The sequence below is a fragment of the Styela clava genome, chromosome 5 (genome assembly GCF_964204865.1).
Source record: "Styela clava chromosome 5, kaStyClav1.hap1.2, whole genome shotgun sequence".
Taxonomy (NCBI): Eukaryota; Metazoa; Chordata; class Ascidiacea; order Stolidobranchia; family Styelidae; genus Styela; species Styela clava.
Window position 1 is genome coordinate 15477567 of NC_135254.1, and position 22999 is coordinate 15500565.

Here is a 22999-nt window from a genome sequence, read left to right on the forward strand (position 1 = left end):
CTTCTGCGCTCTTTGCTTTTTTCTTCACCTTGAAATGTTGTTCCGTTTTTTAGCATCTCAGTTTAGGATATAATATCTACGTTGTGTAATTTAAGTAACATGAAAAATAAACTGCTTTTTACATATCAGGCATATTTTTAGATTGTTGCGAGTTCACAACTAATTTTAATAATCTATCCTATTTCAGGTGAAAATCCATGTGAACACGACGGCCAATGCATTGACACAGAAGGATCATTCGAATGTGATTGTGCAGATGGATACACAGGACCTAGATGTGAAACCAACATAAATGAGTGTGAAAGCTCGCCATGTCAAAATGACGCAACCTGTCTTGACATGGTTGGAAAGTTTCAATGTGTTTGCATGCCAGGTAAATTTTTATACAACTTTTATTTACGACTTTTGCTCTGAACATGGGTGTATACAAGCAGCCACTGATACCTAACGATATGTGAGAAATTACCATTATTTAGAAGGATCGAATTCTTTGCCGATGCAGCATTGCCTACCCAGTTTATTACATCCTGAGTGAGGTAGGGCCGTAGGGGGTAGTTTTAGAATGGATCAAATGACTGACTGACCTCCTGACTGCTTCAATTTCAGCTGGGGGTTACACAAGGCTGCCCAGACAGTTCTCTATCCCTATCACTGTATTATTTCTTGAAGTGCAGTCATCCACTTTTAGTTTGTGGATGAGATGTGTGTCACCGTTTAATTATTAAGGTGGTTTCAGTGAGCCGTAAGATTTCTGAATAACCCGAAGTGGGCACATTTGCATTTTTTTAGATCTAAATTTGTCAGGGCCTGTATGATGAAACTTAAATTTTTGAATATTACTTTTTGCAGGCTACACTGGACTATTGTGTGATATTGACATCATTGAATGTTCAAGCAACCCTTGTATGAATGGTGGAACATGTATCGATGAAATCAATGGCTACACATGCAATTGTGCTTCGGGTAAGAGAATTTATTCTAACATGCGTGTAAATGAGGGCTGGGGGCGATGATGACATAACAGCCCAGTTCCTTACAAATTGGGTATGCTATGCCGAACCAGAAATAATCTTCTTATCAAATATCTGTCGCAGTTTTATTTGGAGTATCCTTTTTTCATTCGTGACACTTGATTGTGGACATATTTCATATAGTAGAACATAGACATAATAATTTATTTACTTTGCTAGTTTATTATTTTTTTAACCAATAATACGGCTTTTTACAGGATTCACCGGTTCTGATTGCAGTTTTAATATTGACGAGTGTTCATCCATTCCATGTCAAAATAAAGGAACATGTGTCGACAAGGCAAATAGTTATGAATGCGAATGCGCTGATGGTAAGATGACTCTGTATTATTGATTGTTTTGGTTTCAGAAGTATGCTGAATATATAGGTTGAAAAGATCTCAGAAAATACTATTCTATACTAAATGGTTCAAATGAAAAATATAGGATAGCATCATTTTTCCAAAAGTACTTTTTGTTAAAATATGCACACAAAAGAGAATGTTGGGTAGAAGATTTCAAAAGCTTGAGTTAATATTTATTAAAATACTATGAATACCGTTTTCTGGATCTGATTATTGTTATCAAATATTTCATTGGGTGCAAATTATGTAAATTTTGAATACAAATAAAATTTTTGCCAACATTTCATTATTTTTACTACTATTTTTCAGGATATGCCGGGATCCATTGTGAAACTGATATAGATGATTGTCAAACTAATCCTTGTCACCATGGAACATGTGAAGATGGCGTGAACCAGTAAGAACTAAATTTTAGTACCTATCATAATTCACTAGATCTGAAAAAGTGTTTTTTTTTAATGCGACAATTAGAATCCTTAACCATGGCTTGAAATGTGATATCCTTGCTCTTACAAAACAGACTATTGTTTAGATACATCTGCAATTGCAATGCGGGATATACGGGAACAATTTGTCAAACTGAGATAAACGAATGTGAATCAAGTCCATGTGAAAATGGAGGAACGTGCACCGATAACGTCGGCTATTTTTCATGTAGTTGTCCCGTTGGAACGAGCGGCACAAGGTAATTTATAACATATAAACCTAATATAATTTAGGTTTAAGTAGACTATACATGCTTTTTTCGACGTGCTGATAACTATGTTTAATATACTGCCAAAATCAATCCAAATTCAGAATAGTGAGTTATTAAGTATTATCCATCATTATGCTCCATTGTATAATATATGATTAATGCTAGCTTTGTTTGAAGGGACAATTTATAATACGATAATCATCACTTTTTCTGATCGAAATTACGTATTTTAGGTGTGAAAATAATCCAGATGATTGTGTTTCTAATCCATGTGGTGTTCATGGTACTTGTGTGGATAAAGTGAATGAATATGAATGCAATTGTGATCCAGGATACACAGGTATTAATTTGAATGTGTCTTCCAAAAATTTTACGTTATGTGTAAACTGTTGATTGTGGGTTATACCCGACTATGTTAGGGTAATATCAAATGTTTTACACTTATGATCAGCAATTTAATATGGAACTATCAGTTGGGGTTATGCAAGACCAGCTAGATTTGCTTGCTCTGTGCCTTTGTGGAAGTGGATCCATACATGTGTTACGCAAGGATGCTGTGGCAAGAATAAAGATGACTATACTCTTGAATCAAATGATTCAAAATGGATACAAAAATGTTCAATCATTTGGCTATATTTGAGCACAAATTCACAAAAAGTATAGAAAGCTATATTTTTGTTCCGCACCTTTTATGGGTTTGTAGTAATTTCATTTTGGGTTGGCTTTGACTAGATGTACTTTGTTTGACCCATTTGTATAAAAATTTACTCGGCTATCGTCATCCAACCCAGTTGTACCAATTCTGTTTTGATGAATTCCTCAAACAGTAAATTTCTTTCTTGGTGAGGAAATCATTCCCAATTAGTGGACACTGATCTAATACAACACATTATAGAAGCTAGAAGATGATCTTCACATGTCAATGTTCATCATATTTATGCTGCGTTTGGTTGTATTAATATGATGCAAGCCTAAAATGAAATTTCAATTTTTATTTCTTTTCAAAGGAACGCATTGTACAGATGAAATTAACGAGTGTGAATCAAACCCATGTCTAAATGGAGCCACATGTGTTGACGGTATTAACACATACACATGTAATTGTTTGCCAGGTATATATGTGTGTTTTTACTTAAAATAAGATAATAACCTACTGTGTTGTAATGTTTGCATTTCTGTTTCTATTTGAGTGATTACTTCAATTTATTTGACTGATTCTGATATTTATTATTGAGAGTTTTCGAAACATGGAATGATTGAATAATCAAATACATAAGAAAATAGTTATTTTTTGATTTTAAAGATTTGGAATATTTTTGTATTCAACTTTATAAAAATACGAAAAGACATTAGTCTCAACTATTATGCGTCACTATATTTTGGCATGATTCCATATCTGAAACAATAAAAATGATAAAATCAATGATGGAAAAATATAGAACAATTTTTTTTGTTTTTCTTTTATATGGTCTCGGTCAAGCCTTGTGCTTTTTTGAAATGTTTGATTAAAAAGTTTTTTTAAAATTAATTTATATCACAGGATACCATGGTTCGCGATGTTCCTCTGATATTGAAGAATGCAGTAGCAATCCTTGTATTAATGGATTGTGCCAAGAAGATGTCAACCAGTGAGTTTGATTTTAATTACAAATTTTGAGTATTTATCTCAAAGTATTTGAGTATTTACCAATCACGTACTGTTTCAAAATAATACATGGAATATACTGTAGATCTTGAAAATTTTGGTCATTTTTTTTGCCGTAATTTTTGAACAATGATTAATAATATTACATGAATGATAAATTCTAGAATATCAGTCGTTGCGTACAAGTATCTGTGAGTTGTATTTTGAATAATTTTGTTATTTTCTATGCAACATTGTGTAGCATGTCCTTATGTTATTTACTGTTAACTAGTTTTCATATACATTTTCATTTTCCTTACAGATACATATGTGTATGCAATTCTGGATACACAGGGGTAAATTGCGAAGTAGAAATCAACGAATGCGAATCTAACCCTTGTGAACACGGGTCATGTCAAAATGAAATCGGCAGATTCGTGTGTGTTTGTACGCCTGGGTACACCGGAGTCAAATGTGAAACGGACATAGACGAATGTGCGACTGCTCCTTGTCAAAACGGGGGTATATGCACAAGTGGGGTCAATGTGTATTCGTGTAACTGCCCCGCAAGATACACAGGAACAAATTGTGAGACGGAGCTTACCCCATGTAACCCGAATCCATGTAATGGTGGAGAGTGTACCCCATCCGCTGATTACTTGACTTACACTTGCACATGTATACAAGGATATGAAGGTAAAAGCATATGATGTTATCTTGAACATAGAGCGTACCATAGTGTTCATAATTAATTATTTGATTAATTTTGTAATTAAACAGAAATCAGGATTTTTTTTGTTAGAATTCTAATTTGCCAAATTTATCTATTTTTTTTAATTCATAATTTCAAGGAAAAATTTATTAGTTCTATTTTGCAGGTGTCACATTTTTTCGCATGATAAATAATTAATTAAAACCTTTAATTAATTACAATTTTTCATGATTATTATATCAATTTTGTTTAAACCATTTATTTTGAAATTTTTTTTTCATTATTGGCTTTTCTCAGCTATTTTCAATTTTTGAAAACAAACCTTCATAAAATATTACTAAAATCTAACATTTTTTATATAATTTTTTATCAAGATCAATATACTTCTCATTTCTTCAATCTAAATAATATTTTTATTTTCAGGAGTCACTTGTCAACATGATATTAATGAATGTCTGTCTTCACCATGTTTGAACGGAGGAACTTGTACTAATTTATCACCTGATTATAAATGTGCTTGCGCGAATGGCTTCACAGGAACTAACTGCGAAACGAATATAGATGATTGTTCACCAGGTATATCTTTTGTTGCAATGGTCATTTTTTCTGGATAATGAAAAAATAAATCTCTCTCTCTCTATCTACTGATTTCATGTCTGAGAAAACTTAATCACATAGGCACACATACAATTCACATGTTGAATGGTTGGCGTATCGTGCCAAGCTCATATAACACGCTTGCCATCATCGCACCTCTGATTTCCTTGTGTGGGTTCGCAGGTTGAAGATAATTATGTGTGATAGGAATTATGTACTCTCGTCGCCGTAGGATAGTTCATGTAGGCTCTGATCAGCTATGGCTTCCTCCACCATCAAGTTTATGCATCTGAAACGATTAACAGGTTAACTGTTTCCATATCCGATATGACAGCCCATAGTTCGCTATATGTTTGAACTGTCTTACTGTCTTTCCTTTCATTAAATTCCTGAAAATTCTATGGGAAATTCTAGAAATCACATGAAAATATAATCTTATGTGTCAACAATAAACTATGCTTTGGTCAGATCATCAAGTATGACTGACTAATTATTTTCTTTATTTTCTCAGATCCATGTATGAACGCTGGAAAATGTATCGATGATGTTGGAACATATAAATGCCTATGTAAACCCGGTTATAACGGATTCGATTGTCAATTTGAAATTGACGAATGCGCAAGTAACCCATGTCAGAATGGTGGGGAATGCCAAGATTACGTCAACAGCTTTGTTTGCTCATGCCCTGTAAGTTGCTGTCGAGTTACTGAATTATCGTAAATTGTTGGTTCGATAAAGATTTGTTGTATATATATTGATTTTGTGTTAAATCTTCTAATTGCCAATAATCGACCGGCTCAGAAATGTTTGGCTTTGTGTTCGGAGCTTTGAATGATTAATTGGCTTGCTCTCATCTGTTTATATTTCATGCTGTATATATTTGCATGACGCTTGTTCATGTCTTTCGTTCTAAACAAGGCTCTTTTTCAAGCAGCCTCTGATGGGAGCTACTATTTTTTGGGAGGGCCGGCATTGCCTACTCTGTTTATTACACTCTGGGTGAGGTGGGGGTATGGGTGTTAACCTGATATTTGTAATAACCTGCGATACCAACAAAGTTAAGTCTATGGCCTACTCAAGTTCATTACACTCTCGGCGAGGTGGGGTATGGAGTTTAACCTGCGATGCCAACACAGTTAGGTCTATTGCCCACCCAAATTTGTTAACCCTGGGTGAGGTGGGGGCATGGGGTTGTAAAATGTGTAACCTACGATCCCAAGACAGTTAAGTCCAACACTTTAACTGCTAAAACTGTGACCATGTAAGAAACAATCTGATATGATCACAATTTATAATTTTTCAAGCTTGGTAAATCGTAGTTTCATTAGTTCACTGCTAATATTCATTTTATATTTATATTTTCAGACTGGATATACTTCTTTAACCTGCTCGAGAAATCCAGACGATTGTACATCAAGTTCTTGTCTTAATGGTGGGACATGTGTGGATGGTGATAATACTTTTACATGTGAATGTCCAAGCGGCTACACAGGTATTTACTTCGTTTTCCCTACAAATTCAAGTCTTAGATACAGAAGTTTAAAGATCAATGACTACAGTGGTGTACGTAATATGGTGAATTTTTTTATAGTGTAGAATTGGTAAATATTTTTAAATTACGGAATTTCACTTTGAAATAAGAATTGATGTTGAAACAGGAATACCGAATATGCGAAAGATATAAAATAAACCCCCCCAAAAACATCCTAGAATACAAAAACTTAAGCTATACTATTATATTAGTCGATTGTGAGTAGGAGCATAAGCAATGCTGAGTCTAGGTAACCTGATGAGAAAAGTAGTTCTCAATTTGTGATCTTGTGAATAAACATGATTTAGATATTTTTCTCTTTATTTAGGTGATAAGTGCCAGAATGAGATAAGTGCTTGTTTATCCGTATCTTGTCTCAATGGTGGAACATGCTATGTGGACTCGGGAACGGCGAGATGTGCTTGTGGTATTGCTTATGAGGGAACTTATTGTGGGGTGAGTAGTTTTTTTTATCTCAGTATTTGTATTAAAACTGTAACTGCTGTAGTGACGCAGCTGGTAGGGTTCCGTGGTTGAACCTTCCCTTTGGAGTTTCTAAGAGATTAAATAAGGATTGAATTTTGTTAAATTCGCTGATTGTTTTGGTTTGCACGGGCACGGTGTGGTTATTAAGGCCGTGAACATTTTTATATGCCATAACATTTTGAAGGTTAGTATTGTTCTTGAGTTGAATATTTTTTGATGGAAAAATTATTATATGTATAAAAGTCTGTGCTTTTATTGAGTGGCGTAATTGCCGCGCTGTTTCAGCATGAGTATTTCCCTGGTACTGAATGTGTATTTTTGAATCTCCGTTACTCTTTTGAGGAAGCCAACTGAGCCGTTGAAGGTCGTTCTAATTTTGAATTTTTTTTTATCAAGAATCTAATTGACTTGTGTGCCGATGCCAGTTTATGTAAAAACAGAGCAACATGCAGCCAGAATGGAGCAGATTTTACATGCTCCTGCGTTACTGGTTATACTGGCGTTTACTGTGATATGGAAGAAGTTACGTGTGAACAGGCTGCTACAAATAGAGGTAAGTTTGAAGAAGAATTTTTTTTATTTGTGAAATTTAATTACAACGATTGTATGGAATCATTTAATAATTTCATACATGTTTTATTATGATTATTCTGTTTTCTATATTGAGCCCCAAAATGCTTTTATTAGAATAGTTTGCAAAATTGCAAAAAATAGATGGAATATTGTATTATTTTTTGTAATAATTAGGAATAGGAATAATAGTAGCTAGGAATTTTTTAAAAGGGAGGGGGTTGGAATTTTCAATATCCAAGTTGGATCATAACAGCAAAATGTGGTTTTTCAAGACTCTTCAGGATCTAAGAAGCGTTTCATGCTTCAAAAAATTTCGACTCCTTGGCCACGTCCCCGAATTCAAACGAAATGGAAAGCTCTTTTCTACAATGTGATTGCATTTTTTTCCAATTCATTAGGGGTTGCTGTTTCTGCATTATGCTCAAACCACGGAGATTGTCGTGACACAACAACTGCTCATGAATGTACATGTGATCCAGGATACGCAGGTTCATATTGTAACATTGACATCAACGAATGTGCTCTTCAACCTTGCTTGAATGGAGCTACGTGCATTGATCTGATCAACAGGTATGGTTACGTCTTTCGTGGAACTTTCGTGTTTTTGAAATTTGGATTTGGTATTTGAAAAGTAATGGGAATGTCAATTTTTTGTATTTTTTCATATTCTAACTTGTTTTTCTTTATGCTTCGATGTTTGCGTCTACGCATTTTCACCATGAAAATGTCAAATTTTGCAAAAAACAACTATAATCTCAAGCGTCTGCACTAATCAACTGCTTTTAATACTGGTAGCTTGATTTTTGAATTTTGGCTAATATTTTGGATATACCATTCTTATTTAACGAGTCACGTATTATAATTAGGGCCCGACCGATACTGCCTTTTTGAACCGATACCGATACTGCTAGTTTTCTAAAACTAGGCCGATAAGCCGATAACGATACCGATGTTTCTTCACATATATTTGTCGCAGCATTTCTGTTCTGAAATACTTCTCAGTCTTTAGGGCGTAGCGAGGTTCAATGGTTTCTATTAGCCTGCGGAATCCATCATCTTGCACTATTGCAAATGGCCTGTTGTCAGTGGCTATCATCTCCATTATTATTTTATCAAGTGATTTCGTTCTTGCGTCATTTCCATGCCATTTATTAAATTTATCCATTATGTGTTCCCATGAAGGTTGCCGATTAAACTGGGAAGCTTCAGCTGGCCTTTTTCGCGTTAACTGCGTCTGCGAAATCTCATCATACTTGCTCTTGTGTTTCGATCTGAGATGACTCCACAAATTACTGGTGTTTTTCTTTTTGGAATCGGCGGAACCTTGACTTAACAATGATGAGCATATTTTACAAAGTACACCATCACTGTGGCATACAAAGTTTTCCCATACTTTGCTCTTACCGCTAGAACCAGCCATCTATAACATACCAATACAAGAAGTTAAATAATACCTTCAACGACTAAAGCGCAAGGGAAATCAAGCGCCGTGTAAACTACGCGAAAATTCTCTATCTAGCGTATATTATTTGACACAAATAAGCCGTTCACGTGTTCTATAGCTTCGATTTGTAAGCCACCACGCTGCAAACTTGCTTGCAAAGTGTGCAATCCCGTGTCGCAATCGTCCGTGAAACCGCTTTTGATAAGAGAGAAATAGAAATAGTGAAGAAAAATAGTTTCACGCAGAACCGCTCTCGAATTAAACAAGCGATAAAACTGCTTTCCCGGCAACCTTCAACAACTAAAGCGCAAGGGAAATCAAGCGCCGTGTAAACTACGCGAAAATTCTCTATTTAATCTAGCGTATATTATTTGACACAAATAAGCCGTTCACGTGTTCTATCGCTTCGATTTGTAAGCCACCACGCTGCAAACTTGCTTGCAAAGTGTGAAATCGCTTTTGATAAGAGAGAAATAGAAATAGTGAAGAAAAAGAGTTTCACGCAGAACCGCTCTCGAATTAAACAAGCGATAAAACTTCTTTCCCGGCGCAATTTTGACACTTTGGCAGTCACGTGATCAGCCGATAACTATCGGTAAAATTAGCCGATACCGATAGTTCAAAATTTGTGAAAAACAAGGCCGATATATCGGCCGGCCGATATATCGGTCGGGCCCTAATTATAATACGCGGTCCAGTCGGAAAACGATGAGGTTCAACAATTGGGCTTGTACTCATTTCGCTTAAGTTAGCCCTCTTCTGCCGTGCCACTGGACTTGCTATTCAGAATTTTTTTAATCAGATATTTCACATAAATTGTAAGAATTGCGAATATTTTTACCATCTATCTGGGATAATTCTACAATCTTGTATCAATCTTTTGTCATTCAGTTACTCTTGCACTTGTGATGCGGGATACACTGGCGAAAACTGTGAGCAGAACATTGACGAGTGTGCTTCATCCCCATGCAAGAATGGTGGTACTTGTGTCGATATGGTTAATGCGGTCCACTGTTCCTGTCTCGCCGGCACTGCAGGTAAGTGTTTCCTCAAAAAAACTCAAATAGTTCCACTGTCATCTTCTGTAATGAACAACAACATTCAGGTTGTGAGTCCTTATTCTCAGATATTCGACAACGGAACTGTTATTTTAGTAATGCTTTGATGATAATCAATATTATTTGTTTTTTTCCTCCAGTATACACAGAAGTGACCGTTTTTTTGTAGAATATCAATTGAATGTAGAATATGCTTTATGTTGCATTTTAGCGACAGCAAATGGAATTTAAATGCCGACGTCCTTTTTAAAATTGTTTTTATTTTTAACTTGGAAGGAAGATGCGAACTCATGAAAGTCGCACTCCAGCTCAAAAATCGATTTCAACCGTATAACATTTTATTCATCACATTTTAGGTATATTCTGTGAGGTCAATGTTGATGATTGCACTGATGACTCCTGTTATCATGGGGGACAATGCATCGATGGAATCAATGGTTTCACTTGTAATTGCTTATCTGGATATGTAGGATCAAGGTGGGTAAACAACATATTATTTTATGACTTGCAACCTAATTACATTCTTACATCGAAAAACTCATAGTCATGAATTCATCTGTGTGATGCTCTTTTTTTTTAATCAGTAAGAACATTGCAGTAGATCAGTTCAAATGGAAATTAAAATTCGGTTTCATTAGCTTCACAAAATGGTGAAAAAATCCAAAAACAGCTCTCTGCAACTCGTTAAATTAATGCAAAAATTTTGCAGACTGACCATGGAATTAGCGGACTTTTTCCCTATTTCACTTTCAGCTGGATTAGGTCCAGAAGTAAAGCCAATGCAATGATTCAGATAGATTGATTTGACAATGCCTATTTGACCCTTCAAAATTCTTTTGCATTTAGAAGTGCTTTTTAAATTCCGCCAAGTTCAAATTATATATATCATTATACAAAAGTATAATAACCAACTTTGGGAAAAAAAAACTAAATTAATATCATATTTAACCACATTTATGTGGCTCAATTGTTACATCCTTAATAATGCTGTTTTAACTATTTTATATCTTTACTGCTACTTATCAGGTGTGAAGGTGATGTGAATGAATGCTTGTCCAATCCTTGTAATGCAGCAGGTACTACTGAATGCATCGAGGGAGAAAACAGTTTTACATGTGTATGCTCTGTGGTAAGTCTTGTCTTTTCATCTAGAATGTTTATTTATTGTTCAACACTTTTAATACTTTGTCACCTTCGTTTTAGTTTCACAAAGAAATTTTTCCAACTATTTGCTTTTATTCAGGATTATGCTGGAACACTCTGTGATGTGAAACTAGGAAGTTGCGCAATCAATCCTTGTGAAAATGGTGGAACTTGCACTGATAACAGCTACGATCCTAAAGGATATTTCTGCTCTTGTTCATCTGTAAGATATGGATTAGTTTCATGATTTCATCTATCAAAAAGTAAATGTCTTGGAAAACCCCAAAAACAGAACCCATTACAAAAAAGTAACAGTATTTCTAAATCTAGAATATGTTCCTAATGACCTGGGTTCTATTTTTTGGGGTCACCCTTGTATTTAAACTATACTAAAAGCGATCCCATGTTCTTGTAAACAGAACGTCTTACTATTACGATGGTTAAGCATGATTTTTATCATGAATATTATATTCAGGGTTACTATGGCATCAATTGTCAACATCAATATTCATCGTGTGGAGATTCACACATTTGTTACAACAACGGAGTATGTGTGAATGACGCATGTGAATGCACTTCAAATTATTACGGGGATTATTGTGAAAAAGCTAGAGTAGAAGGTAACGTAGTTTTTATCGTTTGAGAACCTTTTAGCTTAAAACACTATTTGATATGAATTATATAAATTTTCCATGACTATTTTACTTGTTTCATTTTTCTGCGTTCGTTGTTTTAAAATTTACAGAAAAGCGTAAACGTTTTCGCATATTCACTTTGTACAATTTTCCGCACGAGTGGCTAATGATACATACCGGAAGTTTAATTGTTCCTCATTGCCTATTTAATTTTATCCACTCTGGGTGGGAATGTTTTGACTAAATTTATCGAAATTATATGCAAATTCAATCTGAATATTTTACTAATATTTTATTGATCTTGTTTTGACATAATAGGAAAATGAAACAATAATTTTTTTTACTGTTGCCAGATAAAACCTGTTCGAATCCAAACTGCGCTCAAGTGAAGAATAATGGAGTCTGCAATGTAAGTTTTTTTGTTATCTTTTTTATGTAATAATGTTGTTTTGTAAAATAAGACTAAAAAATAGTAATGTCAGAATTTTTTTTCTCTGAAATGAATTTAAAGAAAATGAAATTATTTTGAACCTCTTTTCTTTATAAACATAGCATAAAATTTCATTCTGATCTTGAAATTTTCAATTGTCTGAAATATGCTAAAATATTTTCAAATTTTATCATACACAATTTATTACGCTAGAATTAAAATTTCAGAGCAACATGAACTGTACCACACATGAATGTGATTACGACGGCACCGATTGTACTTTCGGTAACGCCAATCCGTGGGAATTATGTTCGCCTGAGTATGAATGCTGGAATCTACACAAGAACGGACATTGCGACGAACACTGCAATACTCAAGAATGCCTTCTGGATGGAATGGATTGTAGCACTCCTATAGGAGATTGCAAGTAAGAACATAGTATTATTTGCTACAAGGTTGTAAGACATCAGTTTATAGCGAACATTTTAATTTGTTTAAAACCACTCATTCACTATTATCACTTTTTCTATTTTTTTAATTTCTGTTATGAATATCTTTAGTCCGAAATATGAAGTCTACTGTACTGACAATTTCAACAACAGTTATTGTGACGAAGGATGTAATAATGCTGATTGTGGATGGGATGGTGACGATTGTAATCAATATCCTGAACAATACGCCCTCGGAATCCTTGTGGTATGTGGACTTATTATGCTGCCTCATTTTTTGGACGTTTTATGATCAAATTCTTTTCGGAGTACTATCCATGTTTTTAGTCAATATGAACTTTGAAGAAAATTTAATTGGCGAGCTCATACTGCTGGGTTAAGATTTGGATTTGCTGTTAATTCCGATGCAACATTGTGGTTTTGGTCATTGTATAAATATAGGGCTTTGCAACGCTTCGTCTTGATTTTAAACTTTTATGACTAGAGAAATCGGTAAATGTAATGTATGTAAAACATTTTCACCTAACAATTTCACCATCTAGCCATCCTTCCCATTAAAAAAGTAGTGTACAGTCCTAGTAGTCCTCTGCACTTCAGTGGTCATCAATAAGAGGACAATCTCCTATATTTCCGAGTGAATTTGAGTAACCTTGCTTTGGGCAAATTATTTATAAAAAAGTAGTAAAATTACTATTATAAACAAGTAATTATCATTCCTAAATTGTCAGATTCAAGTTGGCAACATGACTCCTGCTGATGTATGGACCAGAAAAGAAGAACTTTCAATTGAATTCGGCAAAATTTTACACACTCAAATGAAGATGATAGCTGTGAATATTGTAACGGTGAGTTAGAATAATGCCAAAACTGAATATAAAACTTTTTTTACTTTGAAGAATACACTCTGAATGATGGGATGATATTGAATATTCTAACTCCATATATTCATAATGAAACTATGATGAATGCCAAATTTTACAAAGTAAATTGAGAAATATCAAAAATATGGAGTTATAACTGAAAAATTTGGTTGTATGCTTTTCCTTTTTTTTTTCAAATTCAGTGTGCCTGGTACGGATTAGGTAGTGTTTCATGCTTTATTGTCTACAAGCAAAAAAACGCTGCGCTTTATAGCACAATGCGCCTTATATATGAATAAAAAGTCAATATAAGCAATTTATCGACAGTGCTCTTTGAAGGTTCGTAAAATACATTATTTGTATTCATTTCCACTAATTTCCTATAAATTTTTTGGGAATGCTGTGTAGCAATTCATTCAGTTTTTAAAAATTCTAATCGCTCTTCTAAATTTAACAGACAAATTTTATATATGACAAATTTCACTAAAAAAAGTTAATGGTATCATTAAAATTATTTCTAGAATTAATTAATTAGAATTAATTACAATTAAGGTAATTTCTAATATATATAATCTCCACCTTGATAAGAGTTTTACACTTTAAAACAAAGTTATTTATGGAATTACAGGTCGAAATTTCACGCAAGAAAAGATCTTTATTTGATGAAGCATATGACTCGATGACAAGTATATTCAGCAGAACAAAACGTGCAACCTCGGATGGGGAATCGTCACAGGTATGATATATTCTTGTTAATCCTGTCATTTAGTGGTCGTTTTTTTTAAGCCTTGCCCCATTTTTAGATTTGTCAAGTCTCGTGTCCCACCTTAAAAATAACTAGCTAACAATAGGCTACATAATAGTATGACAAAAGTGATGTTTTATAAAAAAAATGTTGAAAATATGAGGATGGAACGTAAATATCCAAAATAAAGAAATGTAAATATCCAAAATAAGACGGGCAAGATCAATCTAACAAATGTTTTTATTTTTGCATAGCTTCACACTCCCTCAAAAATTCTCTACTTCCCCTTTGTGGGGTGCGCCCCACCACTTGAAATCTACCGGTCTAGCGAGATATCAATCCATGTTTTTTTTCTTATTATTCTTCTTCTCGTAAAATCGCTTTTCTCATTAACTACCAAACCAATTGCTTTGAAATTTCCTGTGGTTAAAATTTTATTTTTTGCTTTGTTCGTGAAATTTCGTCTTAGAATATCAAAATTTTGTTTAACAGATGGAATTCAGAATGGATAACAGCAAATGTTATATATCATCTGGTGCATGCTTTGAAACTGCCTCAGGAGCTTCATCTTTTCTCGCTGCTGCAAGACTCACCCAAACACTCGAAGTATCAGTCGATATTGAAACTACCGGCAGTATTGATGAACCAACAAGCGAAGGATCACAACACATAGTTACTTTTGCTGTATCTGGAGCAGGTTTGTTCAATTTTATTTCAGTTTCATTGAAAACGAAGTGGATTTATGAATCGATTCGCTTAATTATTATCGTTTTTGTCGATTTGTTGTTGTGAGAAAATGTTTTTTTCCAGTTGATAGATCAATCAATTTCAAATTTTCATCATCTATTATCTGTAATAAAATTTTATTATGAATCGAACAAGGCCTGTTTTTTTTGTTCTAAATTTCGCTAGTCATTATAATTTATAGACATATATTCATATTACATTTGCTACATTTTTATCTTACATTTGGTACAATTCCTTTGATATTTGGTTGGAATTTTGGAGATTTGAAACAATGAAACAAAATATTTGCCAGGAAATTTATTTATGAAATATATATATAAACATAATTAATTCTGGGAAACACTCAAAATTGAGAAAAATAGGATAAGCTTGACTCTTTTTTTTTGGTGTCCCATTTTTGTTGCATAAAAATTCGTTTTTTTTTTTCACGCCAAGGAAAAACAACAAAAATCTTTTTGTAAAAAATAGACACTTTCACGTTAATAAGTAGAATGAAAATTACCATCATCATCATTCATTGATACTAATTTAACTATGCTGACACAAATGAACTAAATTTATTAATTACTCCAGCAATTTTTGATATATTGGTGGCCCACCTGAAAATGTTTATGTGGCCCACCTGAAAATGTTTTTGTGGCCCACCTGAAAATGTTTTTGTGGCCCGCCTGAAAATGTTTTTGTGGCCCATCTGAAAATGTTTTTGTGGCCCACCTGAAAATGTTTTTGTGGCCCACCTGAAAATGTTTTGTGGCCCACCTGAAAATGTTTTTGTGGCCCACCTGAAAATGTTTTTGTAGCCCACCTGAAAATTTTTTTGTGGCCCACCTGAAAATGTTTTTGTGGCCCACCTAAAAATGTTTTTGTGGCCCACCTGAAAATGTTTTTGTGGCCCACCTGAAAATGTTTTTGTGGCCCACCTGAAAATGTTTTTGTGGCCCACCTGAAAATGTTTTTGTGGCCCACCTGAAAATGTTTTTGTGGCCCACCTGAAAATTTTTTTGTGGCCCACCTGAAAATGTTTTTGTGGGCCACCTGAAAATGTTTTTGTGGCCCACCTGAAAATGTTTTTGTGGCCCACCTGAAAATGTTTTTGTGGCCCACCTGGAAATGTTTTGTGGCCCACCTGAAAATGTTTTGTGGCCCACCTGAAAATGTTTTTGTGACCCACCTGAAAATGTTTTGTGGCCCACCTGAAAATGTTTTTGTGGCCCACCTGAAAATGTTTTGTGGCCCACCTGAAAATGTTTTTGTGGCCCACCTGAAAATGGTATTGTGGCCCACCTGAAAATGTTTTTGTGGCCCACCTGAAAATGTTTTTGTGGCCCACCTGAAAATGTTTTTGTGACCCACCTGAAAATGTTTTGTGGCCCACCTGAAAATGTTTTTGTGGCCCACCTGAAAATGTTTTTGTGGCCCACCTGAAAATGTTTTTGTGGCCCACCTGAAAATGTTTTTGTGGCCCACCTGAAAATGTTTTTGTGGCCCACCTGAAAATGTTTTTGTGGCCCACCTGAAAATGTTTTTGTGGCCCAGCAGTCCAGACACTAGCTGATTGGGTAAAATATAGGAATCGGATATGGCAACGTGGAGAATGGTTTTTGAAAACCCTTTGTTTTGTTTTAATGGATTGCTCACAATCTTTTCTCAGTTAGAAATCAGATACCTTATGGTCATTCATTTATTCTGAACTCGTCTTTTTATGCTGAAAACATGTCCAAACCTGCCCTGATTAGTCTGTGTATAATTGTAAGAGACAATAAGATGTGATGTCATACTTTAAATTTCCAGTCAATCCTTTTTACTAACATGGAAAGGAGCAATTCTATACTATATGGAATATCGTTGGTGACTTTAAGCATTTAAATTGTCATCGCAACTTTGATCAAAAATCATTTTCGAACATTTCTGAGTGAGAGTACTTCACCTTGCTTTGAGAAAAATTTCCTGCTGTAATTCCGCTTAAAAACAATTTCCCATTTTTCTGAGTACATTTATGTAACATTGCTTCAAGCAAATTTTCGGCATTTCAGTGATTGCCTTACCTTTGCTTGCAAATTAATTTCTCATATTTCTGAGTGAGTGCTTGTGACTATGTTTTGAGGAATCTTTCCGACACTTTATTGGTCGGCGAAACTTCGCTTTGAGATCAATCTCCTATTATTTTCATGTGTGTGTGTGATCTTCTCTTGAAAATATTTTGTAAATAAAATAAATAAAACAAAATGTATCTGATATTGTAGAGGTGATACTGTAACGATGATAATGTCTGTATATTCTAGAATTCATATTTATTCATTCCTCCAATTCAACACATTAAGCATAGATTTTGGTTGCTAAACGATGGTGTTTGAACAAGTAATATTTAGCATAAATTATAAATTTTTACAAAATGATAAATTTTACACAAACACAGTAATTTAAAAAACTTTTAATAAGGAACATTTATTCTGAATTTATAGTTGGAAATGAATGTGCCGGCTTGTACTGATTTGGGCTATAAAGGAGCTTAAAATGGAATTTTTATCTGAATTGCAAAACTTGTTTCACTTGTTTCTATTGTTCCATCTAGTTCAGGAGTGTGCAACCTTCAAAACAGGAGGGCCAGATACAAATAACTAGTGAAACCGCGGGCCGCATCTTTATTCAGCATAAACTTCCTAGTAGTTGCAGCCTTGCAGGCACAGAAATTTTGGTGATTAATCTTATGACATGCCTTGTTCGCTCCTCACAAGCTAGCTGTTACGGCATTGTAACGTCATAGGCGTAGATAATAAATTGGACTCTGGTATAAGCTTTGTAACGTAAAGGGATTGAAATTACTCGCACATACCAGTTTAAACTGAAACTAAAAACTAATTTCTCGGGCCGTACATCGTTCAAAATTGACACTCCTACGCGGGCCGCACAATTTTTCCTTGTGGGCCGCATTTAGCCCGCGGGCCGCAGGTTGCACACCCCTGATCTAGTTTATTTGTGTAAAAATATTTCATTCAAATTTTTTTCAGCTCTTTTTGCCTTTGTGGTCGTCATTTTTGGGGTACTACTTAAACGAAAAAGAGAAACTGGTCAGCTCTGGCGACCAGAAGGCTTCCTCCTACACAAGAAACAAAGAAGAGAACCAATAGGACAAGCTGATTTAAATCTTAAGGTGTGTATGTTATACCAAGTGTTGATGTTATGTTGAATGGTTTTCTAAACTTTCAGTTAGCTGTTATTTACAACACATTCTGAAGTGAGTCTAATTTTCGTACCAAGTGTCCTAGTTTGCTGAAACTTTTGGGTATAATCAAACACAAACAGAAGTTCAAGTGCTAAATAAATTTTCTTCATTTCCATAGAATAAATTCATGGGTTCTTTTTCTTTGGTCACCTAGTATTTTGGCATTCTTTGACCCGAATTTCCGTAATTTTAAAGGATAATTATTATTTAAGATTGTCTAACCTTTTACGATTCCAAATGTTTTTGATTTTCAGAAATTGAACAAATCTCCATCTCCAGACAATGACACGAACACTCCTTTCATTCAAAGCTTCCACGATAACGGGACAAACAATCATCATAAAAAGTGAGTATACAAAATAAGTGGAATTTTTGAAACCAGCTGTCGTGCTTGTACTGTACTTCATGCGTAAATTTAAAAATAACAATCTCTTTCTGTGAAAGAGCAAGTATATTAGTGATCTTTCGTTAGTCACAGTCTTAACTTTTTCAGTCAAAAGAAGATATAATTTATCAAACAGCGAAGTTATACTATGATCTAATGAAAGCTCACTAATATATGGTACTCGCTATTTCATGCAAAGAAATCATGTTATTTATCCTTTCAATATCTCTTACAAATATCCTTTTAACAACTGACATAGAAAGTAGACAAAGAAAAAGGATCTGTTTTTTGAAATGCAATATTCTAGTCCTAGTATCAGAGATATTTTTAGTTAGAATTTGTAAATCCCAAAAAACATTATTCATGCCGTAATTCAAGTTTGAAATTGTATCAGTCAATCATGTAAGTTTTTTTCCTATTCATCTCACTTGTACATTTTTATTCAGATATTTGGCAAGCCGTCAAGAAAATGAACCCTTGCATGGTGTACAAACAGAAAACAGGAAGAAGACACCTGAATGTGAAGTTCAGTCTGACAGCAGAAAATGGACTCCACAACATATTGAAGCTGCCAGAGCATCAAGCAGAGAAGTTTCTTCTCCATTATTAGAAGATAATAATGATGAGATTGATGCTCGTGGGCCTGGTAAAAAATTTTTTTTGATTTTTTTCTAACTTTCGATTGAAATTGTTTGCGACTTTCCTCAAAGCAAATAAATCGTAGTCCACTTCTTTTTGAGCAGTTGAATTGAAAATTTAAAAATTATTGATGTATAGACTGCGTTGATTTGTTTTGGTTATATTCAATTAGTTTGGTATGGGCCATTATGTTCTATTCAGCACTCCAAAGTAGCAGAAATCCCTTAAAATTTAAATGTTATATCTTTAGACGGCCTCACACCTTTGATGATTGCTTCTACTCGAGGAGGTGGAATCGAAGTTATTGTAGATGAGGAATCCGGTGAAGGAAACGAGGGAGAAGGCAGTGAAAACATGATCGCGAGTCTTTTATTACAGGGTGCATCACTCACTGCACAAACAGATAGAACAGGTAAATTTGTAAATTTTTTATCTTTACTTTTTACTCTTGAAGCAGGATATTTAATACAGTGGTTTTCCACCTTTTTATTCCGTGCCCCCTTTTTTAGAAGTTTTGCGGCTCACCTCAAAAATAACTAGCTAACACGTTGAAAATACGTGTATGGAACGTAAAAAATGGAATAAATGAAAAGTTATGAAATGTAAATATTCAAAATAAGGCGGGCAATATCAAATCCCACAAATATTTTTATTTTTTATAAAAAATTGTCTACGCCCCCCCATAGTTTGAAAACCATAGCTTTAGATATTTTAAATTTATACTTTAACTAAACTGAATCGGTTAATTGGGTTGTTTCAGATTTGTCAGTGCTCTTCAGGTAACACTGGAATGTAAGCTTAGTATCTATAAAAAATTTCCTATTGTTACTGCTTTTATGCGCCATTTTATTAAAGTTTTTTTTTCTTTAATTCTCAAACACATCAATATTTATGTACCAATTTTGGATAATGTTGAACAATTACTTAGTACCAATTTTCTTCATTATAATTACCAGGTGAAACTCCACTTCACTTAGCAGCGAGATATGCCCGAGCAGATGCTGCAAAAAGACTTCTCGATGCAGGTGCCGACGCTAACATGAAAGAGCAAACAGGTCGCACGCCATTGCATGTGGCTGTTGCTGCTGATGCGCAAGGTGTCTTCCAAATATTATTGAGAAACAGAGCAACGGACTTAGATGCCAAGTAAGTTTGACACAGACCTGTGGGTTAAAATTGAGTAAGCGATGTCGGACTGGAAATATCCCGGTCTTTCTAAAAATAGTAGTTCTAAAGTAGTAGCTGCATTCAGTGAGCAATTTTTGGAGCGAAGGTGTTTGATTTTGAATATCTCAAAAACTTTAACAATTGTGCTAAAATAATGTCCAAAAAAATGGGAATTTATCTCAACTTGACTTTCCTCTCTTGAGAAGGAGTGAGAATAATTTTTTACTTCTGTCATATGAATAAATCTCCATTGATTACTCATAGAACCAACGATGGAACAACTCCGCTCATCCTTGCTGCAAGACTTGCTGTAGAAGGCATGGTTGAAGAACTCATTGGTGCTCATGCTGATGTAGACGCAGTAGATAACCATGGGAAAACAGCAATGCATTGGGCAGCTGCCGTAAACAACATTGAAGCTCTGTCCGCTCTTCTTGCTGCCGGTGCAAAACGTGATGCTCAAACAGAAAGAGAAGAAACTCCACTGTTTTTAGCGGCACGAGAAGGAAGCTATGAAGCGGTCAGGTTATTACTTGACCACTTGGCAAATAGAGATATCACTGACCATATGGACAGGTATGTTAAAAATGTAGTGGTCAAAAAACCTTCATGCAGCAAAATTTTTTATTTAAGATATTTAAGTAGATCAAAATATTTTTCTCTAATAACTGAATCAGAAGATCAAACAGTGGAACTTTAAAGTGTCTCATAAGCTAGCTGTTAGGGCATTGTAAGTAACGTCATAGGCATAGGTAATAATTTGGACTCAGGTGTACGATTTGCAACGCAAAGGGATTGGAATTACTAATACATAACAAATAAAACTAGATTAAAAACTCAAAATTGGCACTTCTCCGTAGCCTGCACAATTTCTCTTTGTGGGCCCTTGGGCCTGGTTGCACAGCCCTTGTTTTATATAGAATGGGGAATTTGTGGATTAGAAGAGGAAAAAAGAGTCATGTTGTTAGTGAGTCCGATGCCAAAGAGAACCCATTCTTAGAATATTAAATTTCATCACTTGAAAAAACTCCTAATATATATCTATCTTTTCATCATAGGTTACCAAGAGATATTGCGCAGGAAAGGCTGCATACAGATATTATTCAACTACTCGACGAATACAATTTGGTACGAAGTCCTATGGGTCACATGGATAACTCTCCTCTGATGCATAACAACGCAGCTTACATTGCTCATATTACGAAAGGTAAGGAATTTTTTTCTTTTCCGAATATCATTTTTGAGAAAAAAGTATATTGGGAACATAGTGAACAAAAATTGTCGACGTGGCATAATTTTTGTCATGAAAAGGATAAAATATTCATTTTCTTTAGATTTTTTTGAAATTGCTACTAGATTACAAACATTATCAAAATTGCGATTGTGTGCTGCATAATTTTTTTTACACAACGCTTATTTTTACCTTTTGGTCCAAACAAGCTCATAGCCTCAAATACCGCACGATATAGCTACAATTTGAGAGTAGATGTGAGTATTCACTTGTCACATCAAAGTAGTTAGAATGATATTTGATAAATTTTAAATTTAGGTTATCAAATATACTTTGAAATATAATAAATGACATCAAAACTATTATTCAAGTTCATATCTCTCATTCTAAGATTCTTCCAAAAAATTAAACACATTGTAATCGACTTTAAATTTAGGTAAAAAGCAGAGGAGATCGAATGGTAAACCAGATGGTAAAGCTGCTCGCAGAACAAAGAAAAAATCCAGTACTGATAATAACATAGAATCACCTAACGGCATCAATCCAAATCTAAATCCTCATCATATGTACAATTCGGTCTTGTTATCGGACGGTCAGTCACCCGGCAGCAATTCTATGTCTTCGCCTTCCACATACAGCGACTCTACACATTCACCACCGATTTCAAATGCGGGAAACTTACCACCTAATGCGTATTACCCAAGGGTAATGCAAGGAAGGTATGTATAGTCAAAAGAATACTTCTAAATTTGCATTGGATTAATAGTGTTAAATTTTTTAACGAAGGTATTGAATGAAAATTTGAGTTGGGTGATAAGCAATTGATGACTACCATGATCTTGGCAAATAATAATACTTTTTTGTGACATCACAATCTATACAAGATGGTAATGTCACAAGAGAACATGTACATCTTGCCTTATGCTTATTTTGTAGCTAAAACATACACTAACACGGCCACAGTTTTCATCTTCAAAGGCTGCAGGTATAATTTCTACAATATAGAAAATTGACAATATTTTTTATTTTTTTTCTAGTCACTCTGGTGGTATGGACAACCATCTTCCTCTTGGCCCTCACCCATCACAACTCAGTGGGAGAATGATTCAACACCCAAGAGCGCAACCCCATCTTTCGGGTTCCAATACAGGATTGGGGCTGAATTTGGGGCAACTTCAGGTGAGATATCAATTTATATGATATAATTTTCTAATCTTTATTTTTATTTTTTTGTTTGAAAGTATTTTT

General features: G+C 34.5%; 1 protein-coding gene across 2 annotated transcripts in view; it reads left to right on the forward strand.

Annotated features, from left to right (window-relative positions):
• The window catches only part of LOC120345158 (uncharacterized), a 42730-nt gene that overhangs the window by 14194 nt on the left and 5537 nt on the right, over window positions 1-22999 (forward strand). For both annotated transcript variants that reach the window (XM_039414581.2, XM_078113070.1), the window contains 35 exons: window positions 188-373; window positions 850-963; window positions 1229-1342; window positions 1685-1772; window positions 1908-2060; window positions 2306-2412; window positions 3080-3184; window positions 3613-3700; window positions 4019-4392; window positions 4832-4984; window positions 5517-5692; window positions 6371-6497; window positions 6865-6992; window positions 7419-7575; window positions 7994-8165; window positions 9931-10076; window positions 10454-10574; window positions 11124-11226; window positions 11341-11463; window positions 11716-11860; window positions 12229-12284; window positions 12533-12732; window positions 12866-13001; window positions 13483-13599; window positions 14243-14350; window positions 14852-15056; window positions 18115-18257; window positions 18584-18675; window positions 19161-19360; window positions 19604-19765; window positions 20310-20499; window positions 20785-21096; window positions 21579-21727; window positions 22188-22470; window positions 22789-22930. In XM_039414581.2, the coding sequence (XP_039270515.2) occupies window positions 188-373; window positions 850-963; window positions 1229-1342; window positions 1685-1772; window positions 1908-2060; window positions 2306-2412; window positions 3080-3184; window positions 3613-3700; window positions 4019-4392; window positions 4832-4984; window positions 5517-5692; window positions 6371-6497; window positions 6865-6992; window positions 7419-7575; window positions 7994-8165; window positions 9931-10076; window positions 10454-10574; window positions 11124-11226; window positions 11341-11463; window positions 11716-11860; window positions 12229-12284; window positions 12533-12732; window positions 12866-13001; window positions 13483-13599; window positions 14243-14350; window positions 14852-15056; window positions 18115-18257; window positions 18584-18675; window positions 19161-19360; window positions 19604-19765; window positions 20310-20499; window positions 20785-21096; window positions 21579-21727; window positions 22188-22470; window positions 22789-22930 (5375 nt within the window). The remainder of the gene's footprint in view (window positions 1-187; window positions 374-849; window positions 964-1228; window positions 1343-1684; window positions 1773-1907; window positions 2061-2305; window positions 2413-3079; window positions 3185-3612; window positions 3701-4018; window positions 4393-4831; window positions 4985-5516; window positions 5693-6370; window positions 6498-6864; window positions 6993-7418; window positions 7576-7993; window positions 8166-9930; window positions 10077-10453; window positions 10575-11123; window positions 11227-11340; window positions 11464-11715; window positions 11861-12228; window positions 12285-12532; window positions 12733-12865; window positions 13002-13482; window positions 13600-14242; window positions 14351-14851; window positions 15057-18114; window positions 18258-18583; window positions 18676-19160; window positions 19361-19603; window positions 19766-20309; window positions 20500-20784; window positions 21097-21578; window positions 21728-22187; window positions 22471-22788; window positions 22931-22999) is intronic.